Genomic DNA, 16,781 nt, shown 5'->3' with positions numbered 1-16,781 from the left:
ACGGCTCTACACCTCCTCACGCTGCAGGACGGTGCCGTCCCTCAGGACCAACGCCGCCACCCCTTCGTTCTTTGAGCCGTTGGTCCGCAGCCTCCTGTCGGGGCAGGCACCTACCCAGGCACCAGAGCCCGCGGCGCCCCCGCTGAGATGAAAGCAACGCCACCTCCACCGCCCTCAGCCTCCCCACCGCCCCCTCAAGCCCCCGTGCCTCTGGCAGCGCATGCGCAATGCCCCGCTGGCAGCGGCGGGAAAGGGGGCAGCGGTTGGGCTCGCGCCGCCGCCGGCCCGCGCGACGAGCAGCAGCCCTTCATCCCGTAACCACAGCAACCCCAGCGCCGCCCGCCCCGCCCATTCCTCATCGTCACATCGGCCTAGGAGCCCGGCGGACGCAAGCCCCGCCTGCCTCCCGCTCGGATTGGGCGCCTGGCCATAGCGCCATCTCGGCATAGCACCGCCGATTGGCCAGATGCCGCTGAGGCACGGGGCGCGCGGTACCTACAAGGAGGCGGAGGCGGTAGCTCATTAGCATAGCTCCTCCCTCCTAGGCAGCCAGCTGGGTGTCCCCCCCCCACCCCCTTTGCCCCAGTACGCGCTCTTGGGGTGCTGGCTGTGAGGTGCCGCCGGGGACCGTGTCGCTCGGCGGGAAAGCGGGTCGGGAGGGGAGGAGGAGGAGGAGGCGGCGGCGGCAGCGCCGCATCCTCCCTCCGCGAGGCGGCTGCGGGAGGCCCCGCCGCGAGCAGGTAGAGCATCAGCCGCGCCCCTCCGGGGCGTGAGCCTTCCTGCGCCCGAGCCGCCCGCCTGCGTGCGTCACGGCCGGCCGGGGGGGCCCCCTCGCATCGCTGCCGCCTCACTCACCGGGCGCCGAGCCTGCGGCAGCATCGCCGCCAACGGAGGAGCATCCGTCCGGCCAGCCGAACCGAGGCCAGCTCAGGCAGAGCTGGGCACGGCGGAGGGGGTGACCCCGGGAGGCGGCGGGGAAGGGAATCCCCCGGGCCGGGGCGGGGACGAGCCCCAGCTCCGCGGGCGTCGTGTCGCGTCTGGCGGGCGGCGTGTGTTTCCCCGCGGGGCTGTGCGGGGCTCGGCCGTTTGGAAGAAGACGTTTTATCTTGATTTTCTTTTGGCGGGGGCGGTTTTGGAGCCTCTCCCCGGGCTCCTGTGTCAGCCCGGCGAGGTGCGGCTGCTTCTCCCTCCACGGGGTTGTGTGGAGCTCCTTGGTTTCTCTCACCGAGATCTCCTGCCCTTCCACCGCTAAGGAAGTCTCCGCCTTCCCATACGTGTGTGCTCACACCTGGTGCTAAACCCGTTTTGGGCCGCGTCGGTCGGCGGGAAGGCTCTGGAGGAAGCGACCAGGAGCAGTGACCAGCCCCCTCACCATGTGGACCTTCCTGGGTATCGCCTCCTTCATCTACGTGTATAAGAAGTGTGGAGACCTGATGACTTACGCGAATAAGGAGGTGCTGCTCTCCGTGTTAGTGTTTTTCTCCCTCGGCTTGCTGCTGTCGTACAGGTACCACTTCAGGGGGCCCAGACAGCAGCAGCAGCGGAAGACCCACCTGGGGATGGTCTCTGATGTTCTTTCAGCTTTACCCCTCATTGGCTTCTTCTGGGCTAAGCCTGCCCCAGGATCTCAACAAGTTGAACAACCCAAATCCAGAAAGGTAGGTTCTGTTTGGACCCTCTGCCCTGGTAAGGGAAAGGTGTTATAGAGGGCCTGTCTTTAGATGCTGGATGTCTGGTTTGTCATGCTTTGCATTAGTCTTGGATGACAAAAGTAGTAGTGACACTTAGTTTGGGCTTTGTAGAGTCAAATCAAATGTGTTTGAAGGAAGAACTGTAGTAAAAGATTATTATGCTGGCAGAAAAAAGTGATCTTCAATTGCCAGTTGGTTGTAGAGGTGAAGGACTGGAGCATCTCTCCTGTGAGAAATGGCTGAGAGAGCTGGGACTGCTCAGCCTAGAGAGGAGAAGGCTCAAGGGGATCTCATCAATGTACATAAATACCTAAAGGGAGGGTGCAAAAAAGGCAGAGACAGGCTCTTTTCAGTGATGCCCACTGACAGGACCAGAAGCCATGGACACACACTGAAACACAGGATGTACTGTCTGAACATCAGGAAACATTCTTTTACTGTGAGAGTGACCAGGCAACTAGAACAGGTTGCCCAGAGAAGAGAGGTGGTGGAGTCTCCATGGTCCTGGGAAGCCTGTCCTAACTGACCCTGCTTGAAAGGGGAGCTTTGGACTGGATGACCTCCAGAGGTCCCTTCTGACCTCAGCCATTCTGTGGCTCTGTGATCAGCTTCCTAATAGTTCTGGATAAAATACATTTGTCTAGACAACTGTAGATAGGGTTATTTGAAAATCATTTGCTGATACAATAGCTACAGAACCTGAGCTCAGATAGTCTGTTCTGCTGAGCCCAGTGTGAGGCTTGCAGTGAGACAGGGGAGTGAGCTGTAGTTCTTGACTGAAGTCCTGCCACCTGAGACTACCTATGGACATGCACACTCTGTGTGTCAGTGCTGTTTGGCTACTTTCCTGTGTGCTTCTGGGCATTTTTAGCTGGGCACTGACCCTTTGCACAAAACAACTTGAAACTTCTTTGCTTTGGGATTTCTGTTACTGTTCTTGTGGGGCTTTTTTTTTTTTTCTTGACTTGTAAAGCCTGCCTTTACCCCTATTTCTTGTATTCAGATAGTTTTGCACACCCTTTCTGCATTTTAAACATAAACATGACACTAGGCCACTAGAAATGCTAGTGTTGTGCTGGGCATTAGTTTCACTGATGCAGTCGTGTTGTTACCACTGTCAGCACTGCAGTGCTGAGGCGTCTGTGGAAGAGTGAATCAGGCTGTTCTAGCAGCTTGAGAAATGACTTGCAGGTTTGAGCTGGAATTGCCCCAACAAATCTTTCTGCTTTGAAGGTTATGTGATTAGATGCTGACAGGAAGTTACTGTAACTTAGCTTTGTCTTCAGGTACCGGTTCAGATGTTAATTGATAGGTAATTGATGTATGTCACTTCTTGACAGTTTTAAATGTAGTTGTATGGTTATTTGCCCATCTGCAGAGTTTTCACTTTAGGACAGCTTTATAACCTTTCCTAGGGAGCTGCTACTGCTGACACTTCCATGCTGTGTATCATTACCATGAGCTGTTATTTTGATAGGCAGGTTCACATCCCAGTAACATTAAAGACAGTGTTTTCCAGTGAATCTGATAACTTTTTTTGGTGCTAAGGCCTCTGTGTAGTAGCAGCTCACTGCAGCTAACATAACAGCATTGTTATGTTACTCTATAGATAAGAATATGGGACAGCCTTGGCTTACTGCCTTATATAGGAACTTGACTTCCAGTCTGTCTGCAACCATGTTAGTGGCCTCTCTTTGAACAGCAGGGCAGTTTTAAGCAAGTATTTTGGTTGTGTTTCTGAAGGTGTTGTTTTTTCTTTACTCTGCTTGTTGTGTTCTTGTTGCATTGCAGAGCACAACTGATATCATTTTGGACAAAACTAAACTAGAAGATGCTCTCCAGCTACCAAAGCTCTCAGCCCCCTGGGTCAAAGTGTAACAAGTCCAAAGTCAGCCCTTTGATGGAGTTATGGTACAGATACATTGGCACATGTAACTTTGTTGTCTTTCTTTTATAAAGGGTAAACGAGATGTGAACTTCTCAGATGTCTATCTGACAGACACTGCTCCAAGCACAACGCTATCACCCCAGTACGATCCAGAAATTATCATTGTGGGATCAGGCGTCCTTGGCTCTTCCTTGGCCACAGTGCTCTCCAGGGATGGAAGAAAGGTGACTGTGATAGAGAGGGATCTGAAAGAACCTGACAGGATAGTTGGAGAATTGTTGCAACCTGGAGGCTTTAAAGCGCTTAAAGACTTGGGTCTTGAAGGTGAGTGCATTTCAAAATGTAAATGTATCTATATCACAACAGTTGCTACACTCAGTTGTTTTTGGAAGAAGCGTGCCTACAGGGAAAATGAAGAAATACATTATCTACACTTAATATCTGAGTTAAAGTTGCTTGTGTGTTTCCAGTCTGCCATTTTGAAAATATTTGTCTTTCAACATGTGTGTTTGGGTTAAGAGAATTGGACTTTTTGTAAAGAAATACTTGTAATACATAATTAAGTTTTCTTAAAGACTTTTCAAAACTCATCTATTGGCTTGTATTTTGCAGATACAGTAGAAGGTATTGATTCACAAGTAGTAAATGGATACATAATTCATGACATAGAGACCAAGTCGGAGGTTGAAATCCCTTATCCAACATCTGAGGATGGCCGTGTGGCAAGTGGAAGATCTTTTCATCATGGCCAGTTCATCATGGGTCTCCGAAGGGCAGCTATGGCAGAGCCCAAGTGAGTCACCTTGTGAACGTCACAGTTGGGATCCAGAGATTCAGAAGCAAGGTTCCCTGCATCCCTGAGACTCCTTAACCTTTTCACTCTATCCCAACACAGAAGGCTGCAGTGAACCAGGCTGAGAGAATGTAGCAGCTGTAGCTGTTTGTTCCGATTCCTGTAGATGCGTTCATGAGTTGTGTATGCATCATACATTAGCTTTTGGGACAAGTTAATCTTTAAACTACAGGAAAAGAGGCTTTAAATATTAGGCAAGGTACTGGCCCATATGTGTGACAGAACAGTTCAGGGATAAAGTGCTCTTCTACTGATTCTTGGGTTTGGCATTTACCAGAAGAGGTGACCTCTTCTCAGCTAGCAATGTGTAGAACTTACTTGGTCAAGGACCAAGTGTCATATCTGGTGCCATTTCTTAGAATCATAGAAAGGTTTGGATTGGAAGGGACCTTTAAAGGTCATCTGCTCCAGCCCTTCTGCAATGAGCAGGGACATTTATTTCTTCCACTGATTTTATCTGTTAAGCCAGAAATTTTTTACTCTTCTACATTTGCACATTGTTCTGCTTTTCTGGTAACAAGAAGTCAAACAAAATAACTAGAAAGAAATGCTAAATGGAAGTAGCTTTTCCCAGTTATTAACCTCTCTTTTTCAGAACCTTGAAGACACCTTGTCTTCCTACTGAAACAAAAATGAGTGTTTGGTGTTTCCTCTTTGTTTAACAGTTTGCTTGCTTTTATTCAAAAGATGAGAAGGAAACTTTTATTGAAACAGAATAGGTTCTAGGTGTTGTTTTCTGGGGGTGATTTTTTGTTCTGTCTTCCCTCCCCTAAATAAGGCTGACAAGGGAAACATGGCTTTATTATCTTTTTATCTTATGTGTCTTTAGTCTGAACTGGAAAGTTGCATTTTCTTGTCATACCTGCTGCATCAATATGGATTAGTAAAAGTAGTGCTAAAAGATAGCAGCTCTGTAGTAGAGTTGAAGTTAATGACAACCACGCTTATTAGCTATAAAAGCTCAAACTTTGTCGTTGAGGATTCAAGTTCAGTGAAATGTGGGCACCTGTTTGTTTAACCTATGGGAAAACTCCTATAGCTGTACACAGTCTTTGAAGCAGAAACATAAAGCTAATGTGTGTGTGACTTGAATTCAGTTCTTTCCCCTTTTTCCACCCTTTAATGTTCATTTTGTGTACATTTGCTTTCCATTTTAGTTATAGCATAGAAAGCTGCACGTTGAATTATGGTCTGGGAGAGATCAAGAACTCTTAATAGTGCCATGAGCTTTGTTTTTCATCTCATAACTTGTGAAAATATAGGGCATAATTACTAATTAATGTATCCTCTTCGTAAGTACTAGGCGATCTAAGTTTATTTCTGATGAGTCAGTTTTGCAGAGGAAGGACAAAGAAGGTCAATTTTGAAGAGGTAGGGCATCGTTAGTTAATTATTTTTATAGTAGGTGAACCAGCAAAAGAAGCAAACACTTAGATAACTGACTTGACAACTGCAAAATAAATTTAAAGCCAGGAAGATCCCCAGAAGTCTGATTCACCTGCCATTAATGCAACAGGTTGCTGCCCTCCCTGATGAAGCTTTTGCAGTGTGATTACGCACACCCATTCATACTGTGATACAGCCAACCTGCCTGTTGCCTGGCAAGTGAAGTCAGTCACGATCTGCTCTGCAATCTCTGTGCTGGCTGACACGTAGAAAAGACACCAGTTCAGTTGCTCCTGTTCCCCCTTGGAGCCTGAAGTATCGAGCTGTTGTTGTCCCACATGGACCTGCAGTTCATTTCTCCAAGTTGGGGAATTCCATTTGGATATGGAAATAAGTGTGTGAGTAGAGGGAGTGTCCATTTCCAGTTGCTGAATCCAAACTGCTGGGACTAGGTCTGACAGCTCAGACCCAACAAGGGATATAAATTTACAGAGATCTAATTAGTGAACCCCAGATAGCTCTGGTTGGGAGGTAGAAGTAATGGGTGCTCAGTTCAAAATACAAACATAAGCATTAGCAGAACTTTAAAAGCATTAATTGGGAGGGGGGAGTGTATCCTGAATTCCTGAAGTGAAAGGCTCTGTCCTGAACAGGCTAGATTATTATGGGCTATCTTGAAAGTTAGGTACCTCACTTTTATCTGGGGTACATGTGAAGTGTTGAAATGCTACCTAGGCTCACCCACACTGTCAGTGTTTCCCAGCACTTAGCAGGGATGACTCAGTCAGATGCCTGATTTGTGATGGTGACAAACTCTTCTCTGCACTTCTCACATGCACCTGAAGGAGAACTGGGGATTCTGCTAAGTGGTTGGGTGTTTAAGATAAGCACTACAGTTCTAGAACATTCTCAAGTATCAAAACAAATCTTAGTATTAAACTGAAATTAATGACAAGCACCTACTGACATTTAATGTGGTTTCTGAAAGTGGTCAAGAACACCTTTGTCTGTAAAATTTAAGCAAACAGAGACAAGATTAGTGAAAAATACAGTTTCCTTCTGTGTCTAGTGCTTCAAAATGTTGGTGTCATTAATCCTCTTCTATGCTGTTCCCTGTTGTTTTATTTCAGTGCAAAATTCATTGAGGGGACCGTGTTACAGTTGCTTGAGGAAGATGACTGTGTTGTGGGTGTTCAGTACAAGGACAAAGAAACTGGAGACACTAAGGCAAGACAGTTTTCTGTTACGATCTTTGTTAAACTATCGAGAAAATCCAGGGTTGGTTTTGATATATATATAAATTTTTGAAACCTATTTCAGAGCACTGGTACAGAATTGCAGTTATCAAGAAACAAAAGCTTTAGTAAAGGGAGATTACTTTCTAGTGGATACAGTCCTGGCACATGGGACTTCTTATTATAACTTTGTGTTCAGCTTCTGCTTTCAGTGTCTTTGGAGAATTCAGTTTGTTATTTATTTCAGTATTCATATGTCTGTTTAGAATCTTTTGAGAGTTACTGGTGGAAAAATCAATATATTAAAACACGTACTTTGCCTGTGTGTTAAGGTCTGTATTATCACATATACTTCCATCAACTGAGGAGTCTGAAAATAAGAAGAGAGGTGCATAGTCACAGAGATAGCTCTGCACCGTCATTTCTTGGATCACAGAGAGTTCTCTTTTTAATGACATCACTGATGAGATAATGATCTTTGCCTGAACTACTGCTAAACTGCTGGTTAAAAAGCTATTAAAGTGGGAGAACGTAAATAAAAAGTTTAGGAGAGTCCAGCCTGAGTAGAACCTGTGTGCTGAAGTTCTGGGTATACTGCCAATGTTCTACAAAAGCCCAATTTGTAATCTCCTCCTTTGTTGGCTTTAAAACTGCTTTGCTGCCTAAAGTGATGTAGCCAGTATGTTTAGATGTGCTCTGATGGGTGAGATGTGAATCTTCTGCCTATGTTCTGCTGCTGTCCAGACAAGACTGAGAAAGTTCCTGAGTAGTTGGAAAATCCTGCTCTGAGCATTACTAAAAATCTCTCCTCTTTGGATCATTTAGAAATGGAAGTAGTGGCATAAAACCATATCTAAAAGAGCCTTTTACAAGTACTTGCCCAAGGCACAGGAGGGGTAGCTGGCTTTTGACACTCCTCAGGCAGAGAGCCCACTTGATGGCTGGGAGGTGCTTGAGGACTGGGGGAAAGCCTATGTCACTCCAGCCTTCAAAAAGGGCAAGAAGGAAGCTATAGGCCAGTCAGCCTCACCTCTGTCCTAGAGCAGTTATGGAACAGTTCATTCTGGGGGCTATTAGTAAGCATATTAGTAAGAAAGTTATTGGGAGTGGTCAGCACGGGTTCACCAAGGGAAAATCATGGAGGCTGATCTAGGTTGTGTGTCTGTGTTTTTCCTTTCTGTCCCCATTGTCCACCACATCACCTTTGAGACTTTTATTCTCTTAAATGAGGGGGAAATTAGTAATTATGGTAAAAATTGATCAAAACCGGGCATCTGAATAAAGGTCTTAGTGTGTTGACTGTGGAAAAATTGTAGCATGAATGTTCAGATCATTAGGTGCTAGGGAACCTGTGTGGGCAGGTGACTGTGCTCTAATTGCAGGAGTAATTAGAGCTTGCAATCATGAGAGAGAAATCCCGTAGAAGGAAGTTTCATTAGTTCTACTCAGGAGCTCACTTCTATAAGCTCAGACACCACCAACATGTAATATTTTACTCGGCTCTACTCTGATTTAGTCCGAATTCCCTTCATACAGCAAAGGATCTAATTTAAGGATTGTGTGACACGTGCCTGGGTCCATTCCTATGCAGTACAGAACTGCTTGTAGAGGAACCCATTCATGTACTGGCTCACCAGATGCTTCCATCCAACACTGGATCCTTTTCCAGGAGTACTGATATAACATGACATGGTTTTTTGTCTTGTTACTTACACCCTGAAAGCTTGAAAGGAAGACTATTCATTTCTGCTCGTGCCAGATGTATGAGATTATGGAAGGCTGGGGACTAGTGCTCAGTATACATCTATAGGTGCTGGCAGTTAAATCAGTGAATAGGCTGACACTGAGAAAGCCATAGGGAGGAAAAGAATATACCCCTCTATTTAGTATAATAATGCTGCAGTGGTGGTTTAGCCCTGTCCAGCAGCTACACCCCACACAGCCGTGGCTCGCTCTCCCCTAGCAGGATGGGGGAGAGAATCAGAAAAGTGAGAAAACTCACTTTTGGGTTGACATAAGGACAGTTCAATGGGTAAAGCAAAAGCCACCCATGGAACCACAGAACCACAGAATCACAAGGTTGGAAAAGATCTTTAAGATCATCAAGTCTAACCGTTCACATCCTGTGCTAAACCATATCCCTAAGTACTAGATCTACCCTCTTTTTTTAAACACATCCAGGGGATGGTGCCTCAACCCCCTCCCTGGGCAGCCTGTTCCAGGCCCTGACAACTCTTCTAGTGAAATATTTTTTCCTAACATCTAATCTGACCCTGCCCTCGTGCAGCTTAGTGCCATTTCCACCTGTCCTCTCCTGTCACCTGGCTGAAGACACCATCGTCCACCTCTCTGAGGTAATTGGAGAGAGCAGTAAGGTCTCCCCTCAGCCTCCTCTTCTCCAGGGTAAACATCCCCAGCTCCCTCAGCAGCTCCAAGCAAAAAGGAGGAGCAAGAGGAGGAATTAATGCCCCACTTCCCACCAGCTGGCAGGTGTTCAGCCAATATTCAGTTCAATGATTAAGTGTTTTAATAATCAGAATGGTTTGCTTATGTTAGAGAACATTATGTTTGTTTAACATTAGGAATTTCTGCCTATCTTCAGGCTGAACCTGATGGGTTTACTCAGATTTTATTTTGGTTCAGTCTGTACATACTATTTGTTCTTGCAGTCCCTAAGTGAACTCAGAACTGCTCAGTGTTCCCAGCTTGGCCTTTTACAGGTGGCCTTGCTATGTGTTCTGCATTTGGTTACGCTTTGGTTTATTTTTTTTTCTCTGAAGAGCATTATTCTACTTGCTTTTTTTTAAAGCTGAAGGAATTAATCTACTTTCTTGTCTTTTTTTTTAATCCAAGTTCCTACACAGTCCCCATAAGCTACGTTATCCGAATGCACGTCTGAAAAAGCTGGAGTATACTGTTAGATCAGCTTTTAGAGGAAATAAATATGAACATGAGGAAGGAAAAAAATACTATATTTCTTAATACATTTATCATAAGTATGGTCTCTGATCCTCTTAGCTGTTTATTATTTTAGAACATCTAATGTGCAATTGAAAATGACAGCTTAGTAGTTTTCCACTGTTCTGAAGCAAAAGGGGAAATATCCTATGGGGTTTTATTAATTTATTTTTCCTTTATGCTGCAGGAACTTCATGCACCACTTACTGTTGTAGCTGATGGACTTTTCTCCAAGTTTAGAAAAAACTTGGTCTCCAACAAGGTTACTGTTTCATCCCATTTTGTTGGTTGCATTTTGAAGGTAACTTTTATGTTTAATAGCATATAAACCGGTATGATACTGCTTGTTGAAGTGGGTCTGAATTTCACTGAATATGTTGTTTGTTATTGTTTCCAACAGAATCAGTTAGAATTATGTTTTCAGATATTTATCCAGCTGTTTTAGCAGTGTCTGTGTCCATTTGAGGAGCGCTTGGGAATTTTGTTCCATGTTTTAAATTATTGAAGCATGGTCTGTCCCAGCTGTGGGATAGCTGAACTTGCTCTGTCAGACTTAGCATTTGGATACAGTTACAGATCAGATTTTGAACTCTTAAAATACTTGAAAGTAACTGTGAGACAGTTTTGGGTTTTTTGTTTGTTTTTTAAGTGGAAATTGTTAAAAGTTAGGTTTCTGGTTTTAAGAGTGAAGTACAGTGTCAATCTTAAGCATATAGTTGAATAGGAGAGGGCTGAAAAAACTGGATTAGGCTTGAACATAACTGAACTCACTAGACCCATTCAGAGAAAGTACTTTTTTTACCCAACTCTCTATAAAGAAAAAAGCCTCAGCGTCTCATATAAGGTAGTGCTATGTGTGCTGTTAGTCTCTGGTTTAGAGGGGAGCAGCACTGTAAAGCTGGAACCCAGTTTGTATTAAAATATCCCTGGATTTCTGGTGCTTGTCTGGTTTGTGTTAAGGCACTGGTAGCTAAGGTGGTTATGCTCATTTTTTTGCCAGTACTGAAGGGGCTTGTTCAGGGAGGAGAAATCTTGAGGTTTAGAACATCCTAGTAGCTGTGGGTCAAACCACCTGTGGCTTATACTCCAGAAGAATACTCAAACTGTACCCCTGCCTGAAGGTGGGCTACCTTGTAACGGGGTAGACCTGGATCTTTGGGGTCTGGAAACTTTTAACAGAGAAAGTCTAGGTTGGCAGCAGGGTGGTTGGACAACTCAGGTAGGAATCCTGGCTGCGTCGTGCCCTCTGTGGCTGTACAATAACTGTTGTTGTGATAATTAAGGGAGAGGGAAAGCTGACTTGGAGGAACTTTTGCAATTCTTTCATAGTTACCACTGCCCAAGTGTCTCCTGTTTTCTGCTTTTGGAAACTTAGGGTCCTGTCTAACCAGGTCTTAAACTATGGTTCTTCCTCAGCTGGCATGGCCATGTAGTTGTATACAGAGTAGTGCATTTCTTTCTCTCCCACTGCCTTCTTTATGGAAAGAAGGCAAAGTGATCCTATGGAAAACTACTGCATTGATGACATTACAGATTTGGAATGGCATATATTATTAGTGAGATGTTTAAATGAAATGTATAATTTAACATATGTTTTAAGAAATACTAAAATGTATTGCCAAAAGAATTGTAGCTACATTGAAGTTCAGAACTTTCTTGAAAGAACTGCTGTTAGTTTAAAAACAACACTAACATAATTTGAAATGGGATTTTATTTCAAAGTATTTCAGAAAATGATCTTGTATATCTGAAGTTTAATATCCTTTCATTGTCAGTCTCAACCTTTTCCCCCCTTCTTTTCTTTTTAAGGGTGCACCACAGTTTAAAGATAATTATGCTGAACTTGTTTTAGCTAAAACTAGTCCAGTGCTAATCTATCAGATTTCTTCAACCGAGACTCGGGTCCTTGTTGATATTCGAGGGGAAATGCCAAAAAATTTAAAAGAATACATGATTGAGAACATTCATCCCCAGTTGCCTGGTAAGTCTGGAAGGATTTCCACCCATATTTGTCACAATGAAATGTGCTGGAAAAGGCACTTTTCATTGGCCCCTCACACAGTTACTGCTTCAGTAACCGCTCACCCTTCTTCAATTCCACATCACATAGCAGTTTGTCCAGCTCACATCTGTGAGGCTGGCGATTCAGAAGGATGGTCTCTCCAAGGGGAGGTTAAAATGGGTTGTGTCCAAATTGGTTTAGACTCTAAGTAGAGTAACTGAAAAAATTTGGTTATTGCAGATCACTTAAAGGAGCCGTTCTTAATAGCAGTGCAGAACGATCGCTTAAGGACTATGCCAGCCAGCTTCTTGCCTCCTTCAGCTGTTAACAAAAAAGGTGAGTATCATGAAATGAGAGGAGGAAAAATATCATGACAAACTTCTTCTGGGGCTTGGGGCTTTGTTGTCATAGATGAATGTCTGTTGTTCAATACAACTGTCTCATAATTCTTTGATGAAACATAGTATTTTGAAAATGTGTACTGTGGGCAGAGTGTAACTGGAATGTTTACATTGACACCAGACTTCAAATCAGTGCCTGCTTTATTTTTACATTTAAACCCCTAAGCTGCTTGAGCTCTCACAAGTGTGGCCTTTTTAAGGAAAACTTTAAAAAGGGAAGAAATTTACCTTGAAAGGTGTGTATGTGTCTGTTCTTTGACACACACATGCATACCTATGGGTGAAAAAGTATTTTGACCTTGATCATCATAAAGCACTTTAAGCCTGTTGAATTAAAGACATCCCCCCCCCCCCCTTTTATTTCTTCTTTTTAAAATTTGTAGTTGGTTATTCATCTTAGTTTCTGGTGGGAATGACTTCTTAGTTTGTGTCATTTTGTTAAAAAAATAAAGAGGGTTGGAGTTCTGAGATTATGTAATTGCCATGCAGTATCCCATTAATTTTTCTCTTCTGCCTAGGTGTTCTCCTTTTAGGAGATGCATACAATATAAGACACCCTCTGACTGGTGGAGGAATGAGTGTTGTTTTAAATGATGTTAAAATATGGAGAAATTTGCTCCAGGATATTCCAGACCTTTATGAAGATTCTGACATTCTTAAGGTAAAGCTTTATTTTGGACTTGCTTTAGGCAGTTTTTGCTGCAACTTAAAGACATGCTGTTCAGTTTTACATGACTTGGGGACACGCAAGTTATTAGTGAAGCACAGCTGTTTTCAAAACTCTGGCTAGATAAACCATACATCAGGCATTCTCTGGTACATGGGGCTGTGATTTGTGACTGCAGTGGCTGTGTGGCAAAAGGCAGATTGAAAACTCTGCTTACTGATCTGTCTTGTTTTGCTTAGAGACTGGTGTGCTGTGTCTAGTCAGCATGCTTTGCTGGTATGCCTGGATATTCCCATCTTAGTGATGTATTTGTAACAAAGACTGATCTTAAATGGGGTGGGTTTGGACCCTTACTCTTGTGTGAGTAGAATAATGAGCATGGAGTGAGGTTTTCAAGATGTGTCTCAATACTCCACTAGTTTGTTGACTGCTGCATTAATCTCACAGCACTAAGTTAAGACATCCTTCCTTCCCAGGAACCAGCACCATCCTTGTTGATGCTGGATTTATTTTTTTAGTGACATCTATATCTAAAATTCTGATGAGTAGATAATAATTCCTTACTAATTTGTTTACTGCTTTATATCAGGTTGGGCATATTGTCCTGTCTAAATTACATCTCAAATAATTATTGACTACAAGTATTTTTGAAAATTGAGAAGCATTTAGAGGGACCCTGAAAGTTAGGACAATACAGGACTTACCTGACTGAATGCAGGTACTTCCATCTCAGGTAGTCACCTTGGGCTTTCAGTTATTTACTCCTTGCTCTCAGTTAACAGAGAGCTAGGTGAATGCTTTTCTTCAAGTTTCTGACCTACCCTGGCCACCTACTGTAGGATGAAGTGAAGCACACCCTGAAATTACCTGTCTTTTTTTCCCCCCCTACATTTACTCTAAGAGGAGCCTAGATAGCTGGTTTCACAAGTTTCCACAATCCTTTGATTGATGAGCTGAGATCAACAGGATGAGGTTCTACAAGGCCAAGTGCAGAGTCCTGCACCTGGTGCATAACAACCCTGTGCAGCACTGCAGGCTTGGGGGAGACTGGCTGGAGACCTGTCAGGTAGAGAAGGGCTGAATATGAGCCAGCAGTGTGCCCAGGTGGCCAAGAAGGCCAATGGCATCTTGGGCATGTACCAGAAATAGCACGGTCAGTAGGTCCAGGGAAGTGGTTGTGCCCCTGTACTCAGCACTGGCGAGGCTGCACCTCGAGTGCTGTGTCCAGTTTTGGGCCCCTCACTACAAGTAAGACATTGAGGTCCTGGAGCACCTCCAGAGAAGGGCAACCAGGCTGGTGAAGGGGCTGGAGAGCAAACCTTACAAGGAGTGGCTGAGGGAACTGGGCGTGTTCAGCCTGGAGAAGAGGAGGCTGATGGGAGACCTTATCACCGCCTACAACTACCTGAAAGGAGGTTGTAGAAAAGTGGGCAATGGTCTCTTCACCCAAGTGACAGGTAATAGGATGAGGGGGAATGGCCTCAAGCTGCACCAGGGCAGGTTCAGATTAGATATTAGGAAAAGATTGTTTACTGAAAGGGTCATTGGAACAGGCTGCCCAGGGAGTTGGTTGAGTCACCAACCCTGGATGTATTTAAAAAACAGGTAGATGAGGTGCTCAGGGATATGGTTTAGTAGAGGACAAGCATGATTGGATTTGATGATTTCAAAGGTCTTTTCCAACCTTGTGATTCTGTGATACCAATAAAAATGACTTTTTTTTTTTCCCCCTTTAGGCAAAAAAGACGTTTTATTGGTCAAGAAAAAAATCTCATTCTTTTGTAGTGAACGTTCTCGCCCAGGCACTTTATGAACTCTTTGCTGCCACGGATGGTAAATAGATTTTAAACATAACTTCTGACTAATTACAATTTGGGAAATCAGTATGCCTGAGGAGGGCATGTGTATGAGCATAATCCATGTGTTCATGTGTGCATGTGTATATATATTTATATACATATATCAATCAAACGATTTTAATGAGTTAGCTTGTGTTCTCTGCCCAGACATTTAGATCTAATGTTGTGTAAACTGAGCTTTAACAATGTGAAGGCAGATCTGGAGTTAGTATTGAAAAAACAAAATCAAAGAAAAATCCCTCAAACAAAGAAAAAACCCCAGAAAACACTTGTTCTTGTGTCAGTTATGATTATGTAGATACTCTTTAAAACTATCCTTTAGTTAAGTAAAACCAGCTCAAAATCCAGCTGAATGTAACAGAATAACAGCTCCCAAAGTCCTGGATTTAATATCACTGTTGTGTATGCTGAAAAAGCTTTTGGCATGTGTTGAATATATTTGTTGAGTCATTGTAATTAATTTTGTAGATTCCTTGCATCAACTAAAGAAAGCCTGTTTCCACTACTTCAGACTCGGTGGAGAATGTGTCTCGGGTCCTGTTGGATTGCTCTCTGTGTAAGTTCAATGTGCTGGCAATAGTTAATGTGAACCAGGTCGAGTGTTTTGAGCCTCTGAGGACCTGCTTTGCTCCCAGTCAGAGCTCTGCACAGGGGAGAATGGTCCACATGAGCCTGTGTTTTTAGGATTATACTAAAGATGGGAGCTTTGCCTTCAGGTGTAAAAATGTCTTTGTAAAAAGTTCCACTCAAGGCTGGAGAGTGGGGTGGGAATTTGAATGAGGGACAGAGGTCCAGCCTAGCAGAGGGGCTGGTGGAGATGTTGACAAGTTGAGAGCAGTGAAGGATGAGGTGAGCATAAGGAACAGAGAAATCAGTTACTGTCAAGGTGTTTTGCCTGACCCCTCAGAAACTGGTGAATGCACAATAAACACGTTTGTATTTCTCCCTTTGGAATAAGAGCTGAAACTGACAAAGCCTCTTGATAATAATCCCCTGGGGGTTGACAAAGACAGAGACAGACTGCTGGAAATGAAGAGAAAGCCACTGTGTATCCTGGCTGGGCTGTAGGAGGGACTGCAGGCTGTGGAGCACTTCCCAGGCAGCCAAGTTCACGTTTTCAGTTGAGACAGCAGGACCAGAGCTGCCTAAATCAGAAGCCTCAGTGTAACCTTGAGTGGAAACGTCTAATTAAGTGAAAATTTGTCAGTGCTTTCTGATTCTGCTTGCTCACATGTTTTATCTATTTGTTTTTGATACAGGCTGTCTCCCAAGCCGATGGTGCTGATCGGCCACTTCTTTGCTGTGGCCCTGTACGCTGTGTATTTTTGTTTTAAGTCAGAGTCCTGGATCACCATCCCTCGGGCGTTTTTCAGCAGCGGAGCTATTCTGTACCGGAGTTGCTCTATAATATTTCCACTTATTTACTCTGAAATGAAGTATTTAGTCTATTAAAATCCAGGGGAAATGACTGGAGGAAGAAAACATGAAAATCACGATGCCTTCAAAATCTTTGGACATGTACTATTTAATATTTTATTATGTTTTCTTCTCTTTAAAATGCAATTTCCTTGATAAGGATTTGACTTGGTATTGGTTTTCTGGTTATATACATATATATTATATGTAAATATTCTTTTCTTTGCAATTAAAATTGAAAAAGGAGTTAGCTGTTTACAAGGACCATAATTAAGTGTTGACATGTGGTAAATAATTGCCCATTTTGTCAGTTTCATTCCTTGCTTTACCCATCGCTGAGTACACCACTAATATTAATAAACTGGAAAGTGAAATCTGTAAATCATATGCTGCTATTATCCTTCATGCTTTTTTCTGTTCCACAG

General features: G+C 43.7%; 1 protein-coding gene across 1 annotated transcript; it reads left to right on the top strand.

Annotated features, from left to right (window-relative positions):
* Positions 1 to 1,373: 1,373 nt before the first annotated feature.
* On the top strand, positions 1,374 to 16,392 carry SQLE (squalene epoxidase; the record flags this gene model as incomplete). Its single annotated transcript, XM_084280317.1, has 11 exons — positions 1,374 to 1,658; positions 3,651 to 3,903; positions 4,192 to 4,372; positions 6,949 to 7,045; positions 10,199 to 10,312; positions 11,821 to 11,992; positions 12,254 to 12,349; positions 12,933 to 13,075; positions 14,818 to 14,914; positions 15,409 to 15,496; positions 16,200 to 16,392. 11 exons carry the CDS (start codon positions 1,374 to 1,376, stop codon positions 16,390 to 16,392), a joined length of 1,719 nt encoding a protein of 572 aa, XP_084136443.1.
* Between the last annotated feature and the right edge of the window lie 389 nt (positions 16,393 to 16,781).

Source organism: Gallinula chloropus, assembly GCF_964237585.1.
Source record: "Gallinula chloropus genome assembly, chromosome: 2".
Taxonomy (NCBI): Eukaryota; Metazoa; Chordata; class Aves; order Gruiformes; family Rallidae; genus Gallinula; species Gallinula chloropus.
Note: the sequence above shows the minus strand (reverse complement) of the source record. Positions and strands in the feature narration are given on the sequence as shown.